Here is a 12,878-nt window from a genome sequence, read left to right on the forward strand (position 1 = left end):
GGCCCATTATTACTTCTCATCGGTCTGGAAGCAAGTTCTCCGCTAAATGGGATGGATCATATGTGGTACAAGAAGTATACTCAAGTGGCGCTTACAAACTGGTTGACTCAGAAGGATTGCGCATTGGCCCCATTAACGAAAAGTTCATAAAAAGATACTATCCCTGAAGAAAAGAAACACACTCCTTAAGGTACGAGTATAAACTGCATGTTACTCTTGGCCCGCAAGAGTATAAATTGTGCACGGCACCAAAAAAAACAATATCCGCTAGGTTGAAAATCTCAAAAGAGGCGGCCTAGACAAAAGTTAGGACACCAAAAAAAAATATAAATAAAAAATAAATAAATAAAAAATCACTCTTTCAGAACTACGTTATGACTTGATCCTCTTTACTGAGGTAAGCGCTTAGAATTACATTCTGAGTTCAGTCGCATGAGTATCCAAAGAACTCATAGTCTCTCTTGACCCTCTTCACCGTAATCCGTGAGTTACATCCTAAGTTTAGTCTCATAAGTTCAAAATAAATGGGGCACGCTATTATTTGAGCATCACAATGTTCTTGTAGATTATCATATATAACGTGAGAATTAGAGAAGGTCAATCAAGACAGAATTTGAATTGACTTCAAAGAAGTATTTATACAAATTCATAAAGCTATTAGCTGTGATTATTGTACAAAGTATAGTTTTATGAACCTTCTTTTTGGCTTCTCTATGCTGAGATATGAGTATTTTTTTTAATAAGATCATGTGAATATGAATCTGTCAGCTTTCCTGCATGTGAAGTTCATTTTTGAAGTTTGTTTAGAACGATCCTGAGGGACTTGAGCTATACATTTTGGTATGTTTTAGATTAAGAAGGTTGATTTCTGATAAATTAAGTCTCTACTGGCTTTGGTTCTCTCATACAATGATATATCTCTTGTACTATCGAAACACAAAAGGTATCGCAACTCAGAAGAAGAGGAAGCTAAATCTCTAAAGTAAACCATGATTCAATCTGTAAAAAAAGTGTTTTATTAGTGCTTAAATTAGTAATTCAATAATCATGGTCATGAATCTCAATAATGAACGATTATATTCTTTGAGCAAGACCTATGTCTGATCTAGATGGTGGAAAGTCTTTACAAATCAGGTAAAGTCTTTGCCTTAGACGGTATAAAGTCTTTGGCTTGGACTATGAAATGCCTTTGAATCAGACTGTGTAAAGTTTTTACCACAAATCATGTAAAGTCTTTGCCTTAGACGATATAAAGTCTTTGGCTTGGACTATGGAATGCCTTTGACTCAGACGGTGTAAAGTCTTTGCCACAAATTATGTAAAGTTTTTGCCTTAGACGGTGTAAAGTCTTTAGCTCGGACTATGGAATATCTTTGACTCAGACGGTGTGAAGTCCTTGCCACAAATCTTGTAAAGTCTTTGTTGTAGACGATGTAAAGTCTTTAGCTCGGAGTATGGAATGCCTTTGACTCAGACGGTGTGAAGTCCTTGCCACAAATCATGTAAAGTCTTTGTTGTAGACGATGTAAAGTCTTTAGCTCGGAGTATGGAATGCCTTTGACTTAGACGGTGTAAAGTCTTTGCCATAAATCATGTAAAGTCTTTGCCTTAGACGGTGTAAAGTCTTTAGCTCGGACTATGGAATACCTTTGACTCAGACGGGGTAAAGTCTTTCCCACAAATCATGTAAAGTCTTTGCCTTAGACGGTGTAAAGTCTTTAGCTCGGACTATGGAATGCCTTTGACTCAGACGGTGTAAAGTCTTTGCTATAAATCATGTAAAGTCTTTGCCTTAGACGGTGTAAAGTCTTTATCTTGGACTATGGAATGCCTTGGACTCAGACGGTGTAAAGTCTTTGCCACAAATCATGTAAAGTCTTTTCCTTAGACGGTGTAAAGTTTTTAGCTTGGACTATGGAATATCTTTGACTCAGATGATATAAAGTCTTTGCCACAAATCATGTAAAGTCTTTGCCTTAGACGGTGTAAAGTCTTTAGCTTGGACTATGAAATGCCTTTGACTCAGACGGTGTAAAGTCTTTACCACAAATCATGTAAAGTCTTTGCCTTAGACGGTGTAAAGTCTTTAGCTCGGACTGTGGAATGCCTTTGACTCAGACGGTGGAAAGTCTTTGCCACAAATCATATAAAGTCTTTGCCTTAGAGGATGTAAAGTCTTTAGCTCGGACTATGGAATGCCTTTGACTCAGAGGGTGTAAAGTCTTTAGCTCGGACTATGGAATGCCTTTGACTCAGATGGTGTAAAGTTTTTCCCATAAATCATGTAAAGTCTTTGCCTTAGAGGGTGTAAAGTCTTTAGCTCGGACTATAGAATGCCTTTGACTCAGACAGTGTAAAGTCTTTGCCATAAATCATGTAAAGTTTTTGCCTTAAACGGTGTAAAGTCTTTAGCTCGGACTATAGAATGCCTTTGACTTAGACAGTGTAAAGTCTTTGCCATAAATCATGTAAAGTTTTTGCCTTAAACGGTGTAAAGTCTTTAGCTTGGACTATAGAATGCCTTTGACTCAGACGGTGTAAAGTCTTTGCCACAAATCATGTAAAGTCTTTGTTTCAGACGGTGTAAAGTCTTTGATTTGGACTATGTGATGCATTTGACTCCAATAGAATAAAAGTTTATTGTATATGAAGTAATATTTTCATTTGCAAAAAAAAATGAAAAAAAAATGAATTTTGTTTTGTGTTTTTCCCTTCCAAAAGTCGTTTACAACATCACTGCGAGTACATATGTATAATGATGCGATTTTTTTAAAAAAACAAATAAGAAAAAAACAAAAAAAAGCGTACCTCGTATATTGATGAACTCAAGAGGATATGCAAAAAGGAGTATCAAAATTGTCAATACCAATGATGAAAATAAATAAAAGGAGAGAGTCTATTTATAGACAAGTAGTGATGGTGAGTGAGTCCTTCTTCCAAAGTAATTATAATTACTTTTTGGGTAGGACTCTAGTAGAATAATACAAATTTCTTCTCTCTAAATCCTAATTGGATGTGAAATTATGAAAAATTGGGTTATCCATATTCTAAAAGGAGTGTGTAAGTTCGAAATTCTAATTGGATTTGGAAGACAGAATAAAGGGTAGGCATTTGCACAAAAAAAAACTGTGTTTTACCCTTCCAAAAGTCGTTTACAACATCACTGCGAGTACATATGTATAATGATGCGATTTTTTTTTTAAAACAAGCAAGAAAAAAACGTACCTAGTATATTGATGAACTCAAGAGGATATGCAAAAAGGAGTATTAAAATTGTCAATACCAATGATGAAAATAAATAGAAAAAGAGAGTCTATTTATAGACAAGTAGTGATGGTGAGGGAGTCCTTCTTCCAAAGTAATTATAATTACTTTTTGGGTAGGACTCTAGTAGAATAATACAAATTTATTCTCTCCAAATTCTAATTGGATGTGAAATTGTGAAAAATTGGGCTATCCATATTCTAAAAGGAGTGTGTCCTTTCGGAATTCTAATTGGATTTGGAAGACAGAATAAAAGGTAGGCCTCATTATTTACTCCAACTATGTCACTCCAATCGGAGGAACGTATTAATTTAATATGTTCATGGTGCATATTAAATTGCACGACATACTATTATCGTTTAATTAATACTTCAAGCCTAGTCTTTGTATAAAATACTTCGACAAGATTTGAAGTAGGGGGCATTTGTAAACATTAGAATTATATTGGATTTAAATCCGTAAATTAATTTAGACTATATTAAATTCAAGAAAATAGTCCAAATGATGTGGCAATCCAAGTCAAATTAAATGAGCCACTAAAATCACACCACGTGTCAAATTTATATGGCAATCCAAGTCAAATTAAATGAGTCATTAGAATCATGTCATGTGCCAAAATTATGTGGTAATCCAAGTCAAATTAAATAAGCCACTAAAATCATGCCAAATGTCGAAGTTATGTGGCAATCTAAGTCAAATTAAATAAGCTACTAAAATCATGCCACGTGTCGAAGATATGTGGCAATCTAAGTCAAATTAAATGACCACTAGAATAATGCCACGTGTATATGTGACATGTTCTGACCAATCAAATTAAAACTCTTCACCAAAGAAACCTGATTGGTCAGTTCAAACCAACCAATCAAATCACACCCTCATACCACTCCCTACAACTATAAATAGGGGTCCTCATTATTCTGAGAGGGAGGTTTTTCAAGAACAAGAAGCAAGAAGAGAGCTCGTAGATCAAAGACCGCAAATTCTCTACAAAGCTACAAAGTTCAAGTAATCAAATTCAAGTTCAAGAACGAAGAAGAATATCAAGAAGATCAAGATCAAGTTACTTGTTCACATTTACGGTTCGCCATAACCATACAAGTGTTCGTAATGAATAATTCAAATCCAAATTTGAAGACGAAGATTCAAGATCAAGCTATTCAAGCCCTTGACTCTAAATCAAATTCAAGTTCAACGTGTTTCATATTATTTGAAGAATCAAAGGATTATCATAGAGATTGTAACTCGCACTACATTTTGAAATCAAATATTACACTTTGTTACTCCAATTTTCCGGTCTTGATTATTTATTTTTCTCGGCTCAAAAATTTGTTGTTTACAGAGATTAATTTTAAATTCGATTTAGGCTTTTAAAGTTATTATATTTTTTCCATATGTTAAATAGATTTTAAAGATAAATAAAAGGTTTAAGTCAAAGCTATATAAATTCAGCCTTTTCTTTTTTATAAAATATAAATATATCTATGCGTCAATTTTAAATTATAAAAAAATTGAAATCATAAATTTGAAGTTAAAATCCTACCATTTAGAAAGATTTGAAATTTGAAACCAAAATTTTGAACTAAAAATTTAATTTTTTTTTCCAAATATCATAAACAAATACTGAATTCGAATTTAAAATCTAAATTGCAGGATCAAACGCCTACTAAGTCGTTCAATCCAACAAAGCAACACCACAAGAACCAGATGTATTAAATGTACTTGATACAACTTCAAAAGTGAAAAATGAATTAAACAACAAATTATAAGTTGTTTCCATTTCAAGTTGGATTTAAAACTTTCATGATCAAACACTAATTTTTAGATAAAATGAAAAAAATTATTCCGAAAAAAAGAAAAGCGAATAATTTTTATGGCCAAACGGATCCTGCAGATTTACCTTGCAGCAAAAGCATTAAATCATACATACTGCACATAATGATATTCTCATCAATAACTATTGCTTGCATTGGAACTTCTCAGAGAGAATACACATCAATTCATACCATTATGCAGCAACCCAAAACGCAACGAAAAGAAAAATATCATGATTTACAATCTGAGCATGAAATCATTCACAGGCTGGTTTCGTGTCGAAGCTGCTCAAGCAGATTGCAAAAGCTTGGAAGGCAGAGAGCGGGTAGCAGTAATCCATGGTGAAGATATCTTTTCCAATTTTCCCAAATTGCAAAATTGTTGCTTCTTGTACTGCAGCTGGTATATTGTGAGATGGATCAACTGCTGCAACTAGCTGAAAGTTTTTCACTGAAGCCACTGTGACTCGCCCTTTAAAGTTTAGGCACCAGCACTGCAATTGTTCGTGCCATCGAGGGGCTTTGTTTTTTAGCACAAGTGGCTCTCGAGAAGGCACTGACACCATTGAGCTGATATTTACAGAGGGTTCCTTTGCTTTTGACACTAGCGCGGGAGATGACTTCTCGTCAAAAGATTGTGGGAATGATGTAGGCGTTGGAGCACTGCCTCCCTCTTGGATAGAGGAGAAAGGGATAGAATGCATAGTGCAATGCATTCTCCTAGGTCCCCTTGTACGGAGAACATTGAGTTCATAGGAAACGGTGGCTATACTGTAATTGCATGCAGATACTGTCGGTGATACTTGCTTTGCACTGAATCGTCGACTAAGTCTACCACGATGTTGAATAGCTGCATCACTTGGAAGTTGGCTATCATATATGGTGAACTTGGTTCCAAGAAAGTTAGATCTGGTACAAATTGTTAGAAAGTTATTAAAACGAAATGGAAAGAAATCGAAGCTTTCCGTTTTTTAATATTATGAAGGATGGTGATGGGTTTAGCTATAGAAATAATTAGCGATTTGCAGGAACTTGCCTCAGTTTTCCAACATATGTACTGCTAGCTCGAGAAAAATCGTCTGAAACCAAAGAAATTACAAAGTCTGTGCTTGTTGCCCTTCTGATCCTTTTGGCAGCCAGCAATAGTTTGTCGCTCTCATCCTCAGCTGTCATGAAGTAACATATCAGATGTGTACTATTCAGTGACAAAAGATTAAACCACAACACTTCAGAGAAAAAGTCAGCCCGGTTTCCATAGATTGAACCCGTGACCTCCTGATCACATGACAACAACTTTACTAGTTACGCCAAGGCACCCCTTCTAAACCACAACACTAAGAAGCAATAAAAAGTTGTGCAGTTCTGGTGTGGTCCATCAACTTATGTATATAGGTCTTCCATCCAAGAAGAATTTATAGAAACTTACAAAACGAAACTCATTCAGTGACTAAATACAAGGTAGATCTTGAAGTTCAGAAAATCACCTCCATTCTATAATTGAAGTGTGAAAAGGTGAAAAGAACAACCTTTTAAATTTAGAAGACAAACTCCATTCATGATCAAATATGTAACATAGATCTTAAAGTTGATTCCAAGACGCACAAATAATTTTAGATGAACCCATGCAAGTGTCAAGAAGCAAAGAAAAGTGTGACTTACATGGAGTCAAACCAAAGTAGAGGCGATAACTTGAATTAGCTCTGTCCCGTTTAATAAAGCAGTGAATTGGGGATTCACGGGGACCCGGCTGATTCAAAGCAGAATGGGAAAAAGAATGGTCTCTCAGTTTTTTCTTCTTTATTGGTGATAACGGAGTATAAGATAATAATCAAACAGATTAGGGAGAATACCTGCTTTAGTGAAATGGGGAATGTAAGCCTACCACATTCTTCAGGAGTCTTGACAATCTCTTTTGTAACTTCCCTCCATGACTTGCAAACAGATGCACAAAAGACTACCGCTGTCCGAGCAGGAAATGATGTCTCACTCTCTTCAACCCTGCGGACGATATCCAAAAGCAGTTCTGGTGGTATATTTGCCCATTGGCCTTGTTGATTGGGATCAAAAGGAACCACATCAGGAGCTATATGTGTCCGGGTTCTGTTTCGCCAATGCCTTCCTTCCACATTCCCCCTCCTTGATATACTCCCTATCCCATCTTTCATTTCTTTCAGCTCGCGGACAATGCTCTTGAACGACATATGTATTGATCACACCAATTAGCCTATCCTACAATGGGATGGCAAAGAATTTAGAAGAATCAAAAAGCATTTGAATCAACGAAAATAAAAAGAGCTTTGGCTAGTTCAAAGATCAAGTTCCTGTCGATGATAAAGAACTTTCAAGAATTTTCCATTTTTGACTATACACTGTTTCCAACAAGCATATCTGACACTACATAGTTTAGACTCTGTCAAGCAATCATCAACAACATATCCAGTGTAATCCCAAAACTGGGGTCTCGGGAGGTAGGATGTACGCAGAACTTACCCCTACCTTTGTGGAGTAGAGAGGTTGTTACTGATATACCCTCGGCTCAAAACAACTCCAATCAAAGCATGATAGAAAAAACAATAAATCGGCAGCAAAATAGCAAGATAAACAGAACAAATGAAACACCAAAGCACCAGGCAATAGTGAAAACTAGGAGAATAAGATACTACGCATATACTAACTAATACTACAATGTGTAACTACCTATTACCCTTCTACCATTATCCTCGACCTCTCAATCTTACTATTTAGGGTCATGTTCTCACTAAGCTAAAGATGTATCTTGTTCTGTCAATCAATCATCAATTACGACTTAATCCCAAACAAATTCAAGGCCCTCTATATGAATCCTCTGCAACCATTTCAATCTATTTGAGTCCAAACCATTACATTAAAGATGGAAAAAAAAATTAAAAGGATATGCAAGAAGGTAAAGATGATTTACCCCTAAGATCAGCACTGATATTTGCATAAAATGAAAACTTTTCAGGAATCAACTATTCCCATTTCAAAATTTAAGCAATAACAATACATCCACAACTTAGAATACCCATCTCCAAAAAGACATATTAATATTTGCACAATTTCTAAAACAGCTCAAGATTTTTTTTAAAAAAAAAAATCAAAACTTTATTAGAAATCAACTGTTCCCATTTCAAAATTTAACCAACAACAATACATCCACAATCCAAAAAACCCATCTCCAGAAAAGCAAATAGATATTTGCACAATTTCTAGCAAAGCTCAAGAATTATTTATTTATTTTAAAAAGAAGAATACGAAAAATGGAGCTCGGATCTGAAATAAATTGACGGTGGATGAGAATAAAACAAAGCTAAAACATTAAATTTTTCACAATTTCTAGCATAGTTCGAAAAATTGCAGTAGAAATGAAAACCTTCAAATCTGAAAAAAACAAAACTCAAAAGCAGGAAAAAAACCCAAAAATAAAAACCCAAAATGGGTCTAAGATAGATGAAAGACAAGAAATAAACCTGAGAAATACGTAGCAAAAAAGACGGTATATGATGAGAAAAAGCTCAAAAATGGGTAAAATCGGATCAGATCAAACACGGCTAGTTCCGGCCATGTTTCCCGGCGAAACCCTGGTGGGTAATCATTTATTTTTTTCCGGTGACCACCAGTAGCGCCTCCAAATCCGCCGTATCCTCTGCCGCCACCACCAAGTTGAACGGAAAAAAAATGACTTTCTGATATGTATCGAAAGTTCCTCTCACCAATTTTTATTTTTATTTGCTTTTGGTTTAGTTGTCTTTCCACCAAATGGTTTTTGTCAATTTTAAGCTCGATTTTGGACCTAGGGAGTAGGGACTCCCTCACTATTTTTATTATCTTTAAAATCCATTAATTTTTTGGAGAAAATTTAAGGTGATCAAAAATAATTATTCGAAATATTTAACAATTTTTTAATTTAATTTTTCACATTACATATTTAAGACCATAAAATTAAATGACATTTAGTAAATTTCACATATTTGTAATTTAAAATTACAAGATTCAATTTTTTTATTTTTTTTTAAAATTCCATATCAAATCAAAATGGGACAAACAAATTAAACAGAAGTAAATAATATATAAACGTATGATTTGATTATTTTTAGTATCACAACTTTGAGTTTGGATTTATTTATTTATTGAGCTGAGAATCTATCAAAACCAATATTTTTATCTCACAAAGATAAAAATGAAATTTGTGTATATCCTATCATCTCCATATCCCACTAGAGACGACAAAAGTATTGTTATTGTTATTATTATGAACTTATATAAATCTCACTAGTTTAGGAGCTAATTACCTAGATACATTCTAGTTTGCAATATTATGTATCTTACCATATGTTTGTGCGTCCAAATATGTTCTAGATATATTGTATCTAAGTGAATTCGCGTATATCTAAGATCATAACAAATCTCGCTCGCTTCCCTCGCCTCTCTCCCATCTCGCTCGCGCGCCACTTGCGCATGTATATGGTATCTCAGATACATGCGAATCACACCATATACATATATAGTGTGATTCACATGTATCCGGGATATATACGAATCTCGATCGCCTCCCTCTTTAATCTCGCTCTCCTCTCTTCTTATTTTAGTGTATTTGATAGCAAAAGTACACGTATTTGATAAGGAACTCATAATTAGTGATAAGATACGTAATAATTTTGAAAATATAGGTAATAATAATAAATACGGTAATGAAGTATATGAAATTACGTAGTTTTTCCTTATCATTATTGTATTTTATATCTTCCAATATATAATATACAATTCATGTACTTATTTATTCTTAAAAAATATACGAACATTATTTATGTTATGTAAGGGATAATAGTTGTGGAAAAGTCCCATTTTTTGTAAGTTTTTCTCTTATTTATTTTTGTATTTTTTTCTTTCTTCCCGCATGGCCCACCAATTTGTTAAAGCATAAAAAGATGTTCAAATATGGAAAAGAAAATCGAAAAAACGCTGGAAAAGGTATAATGATCCTTAATTAGATTATGGTATTTGAAAAAGACGACAATAATGATTAGTACTCAAACAAATGTAACATGGTAGAATCATGACATGTATTTAGGTGGATGTAATTTTATTCCGTAATCAATCTTGTTGATGAAGTTATAAATATTTTTTTATTTTTTATTAGAGGTTTTAAATTTAAATACTATTAAGAGTTCGTTTGGATTGGTTTATTAGTTGCTTATAAGGTGTTTTTAATTTTTTTGAGTGTTTGACTAGCCAATTTAAAGTCATTTTGTACTTAAAATAAGCTCAAAAAAATAATTGAATTTGTTTGACTTATCTTATCTAAAACAGTTTATAAGCTGAAAGCTCTTAAAATAAGTTAAGTCAAACATACACTAAATATAAAATTATCTTTATTAAGGTGCATTTTTCCTTTAAAATGAGATTTTTTCATACAAATTTGAATTTAATCGGAGCTTTATCTTGAACAACGAATTAAAAAAAGCTTCATCCACTGCTAATAACTTGAGATTTTTCATAATATCTTTGTTCCAATTTAGCAAGATATCTTTGTTCCCATTTCTCAAAATAGATAGTCTCATATTGTCATAAAGTAGATATTATATACGAGCTATTACATAATTACAAATATTTTTCTACTTTATTTGAAATATTTGAAGTTTGAGCTGAAGATAGAATTTTGTTTAGTTATAGTTTTCTTAAATAATCTTTGGCTGTTTGAATGTACTTACTCATAAATATATGAATATAATTTAAATGGAGTAAATTTTATTTTTTAAAAAATTGGGTAAAATTTGAAAACAAAAATATAGTAAAAGTGAAAAAAATAAAGATAATTTTTTTGATATTTATCAAATTTTAAATACAACTACAAGTTATATTCATCAACATTGAATTGATTAATTTTGTGCACAACTATTACTGTGGACTGTGGTAAGAGGCTAACAAAGTATTTTACGCACATAGTTTTAATTCCTAAAGTAGAAGATCCTTCTACCTTTTCCAATAAGATTATTTCTGAATTCGTCTTTTAAAATGGAAAAGAGTCATAGTTGTCTTTCTACTTTTTTTAAAAGGTTATATTTATTATTCGTTAGACTGAAAAAAGAAGAAACTTGTAATAGAGTCTCTCAGTTATATCTTTATATTAAGAAGGTTTTTTATTTTTTGAATTCTCTATTGATCAAGTTTGGAGACTTCTATATGATATTTAATATTCCATAATTATTAATAGTGAAATGTTTCTTTCCCTCGACTGGAGGCTTAAAGCAGAGATATCCACTTTCTCCATCTCTTTGGATTCTACCTTAACCTCTGTATATAACATGTCTAACCAGATTGAAAAATTGAATTGAACTAATAACAATTTAATGATCATATGAACAGAAAATTTAAATAATTAAATAGAATTAACCAAAAAAACAGTTAAACTAATAGGTTATATACCATTACTATGATTTTGTGACTAGTGTTAGGTTTACGTTAGATTATAAAAGTATTCATTAATTTCAAATTTTGATTCCGTCACTAATTATATATTTCCTCTATTTCATATTAACTGAATTTTTAGAGTTTTTTTATTGTTCAAAATAGTTGAATAGGTTCAAAGTTCCATAAAAATGTTTGAAACTTTTTTACATGTTTACCCTTTTCATTAATGAAGTTTTGGAATTTTCTAGGAGTAAACTACAATACTTACAAAGTTATACTCCAATCAGGACTACTTGTATTTATGATTTCATATTTAATCATCTTTATGATACTGATAAAACAAAAGGGTAATAGAAAAAATATGATTTAAATTTTGTCCTTAAATATTTTTCTTAATATGTATGTATTACCTTAAAAATTCAACTAATATGATATAAAAAAAGTATAAATTCAATATTCTCCGAACTTCGCGCGTAGAGGTTTAATGCACCAAATTACCCTTGTCCCTAGGTACTTTGCATATGTTGTCTTAAAAATTGAAATACACCTCGTACAATGCATAAAGTTGTGACCTTATTTTTTGATATATAGAAAACCAAGGTCCATATGAGTAGGAACGAGATCCTATGAAGAAATAGAGATAGAGGATTATTGGGAAAGGGGTCAAAAATATATTTAATCTATCGAAAATAATATTAAAATATTTGTTTTTCACTTTTTGATCCAAAAATAATTCTAACCTATTGAAAATAACTCAAAAATACTCTCTCTTCCATCTTTTGATATAAAAATACCTTCCACTTTTGTTTTTGGTTCAAAGATACCCTCTTTTCATCTTTTAGTCTAAATTCTCAAACTAAATTTAATTAAATTGAATTCTTTTACTAATTAATTAATTATTTTATTTGTTCTAAAAGATAATTTTTTATTTATTTAAATTTTTAATAATAGCTCATCCCAAAATATTTAAGTTTAACGTAAAATAAAATAAAAAATTTATTGTGTAAAAATGAAGAATAAATTCTTAAAATTCTTGCCCATATTTATTAAAATAACACAATAAAATTTATAAATAAACAAAAGCAAAAAGAAAGAAAAAATAAAAAGATAAGACAAGACATTATTTTCTCATCTCTAAAGAGCAAAATTTCATAAAAAAGGGGTTGAAGACCTAAAAATGAATCTTTGGGGCCTCGTGATCGGAGGCGAAACTAGAATTTGAAGTTTGGGGTTCTGAAATCTAAATTAAAAGGGATAAAAGTTGATGATATAGATAACACGCATATTCTTGAAAAATATATTTTATTTTTTTGTATTTAACCCAACTTTGAATGTAAACATCCTTCGTCCTAAAACTTCAAAATTAAACTTTTA

The 12,878-nt window shown here is 32.2% G+C and overlaps 1 protein-coding gene across 2 annotated transcripts; it reads right to left on the reverse strand.

The window, feature by feature from the left end:
• Positions 1–5,205: 5,205 nt before the first annotated feature.
• Positions 5,206–8,855, reverse strand: LOC129895925 (tubby-like F-box protein 5). 2 transcript variants are annotated; one of them, XM_055971714.1, is made up of 5 exons: positions 8,564–8,855; positions 6,926–7,299; positions 6,735–6,822; positions 6,112–6,241; positions 5,206–5,984 (listed from the first exon to the last, which is right to left on the reverse strand). In XM_055971714.1, exons 2-5 carry the CDS (start codon positions 7,274–7,276, stop codon positions 5,333–5,335), a joined length of 1,221 nt encoding a protein of 406 aa, XP_055827689.1. In that variant the 5' UTR covers positions 7,277–7,299; positions 8,564–8,855; the 3' UTR covers positions 5,206–5,332. The 2 variants fall into 2 exon arrangements, with proteins under 2 accessions (XP_055827689.1, XP_055827688.1); XM_055971713.1 differs by having other exon boundaries at positions 6,926–7,304.
• Between the last annotated feature and the right edge of the window lie 4,023 nt (positions 8,856–12,878).

Source organism: Solanum dulcamara, chromosome 7, assembly GCF_947179165.1.
Source record: "Solanum dulcamara chromosome 7, daSolDulc1.2, whole genome shotgun sequence".
NCBI lineage: Eukaryota > Viridiplantae > Streptophyta > Magnoliopsida > Solanales > Solanaceae > Solanum > Solanum dulcamara.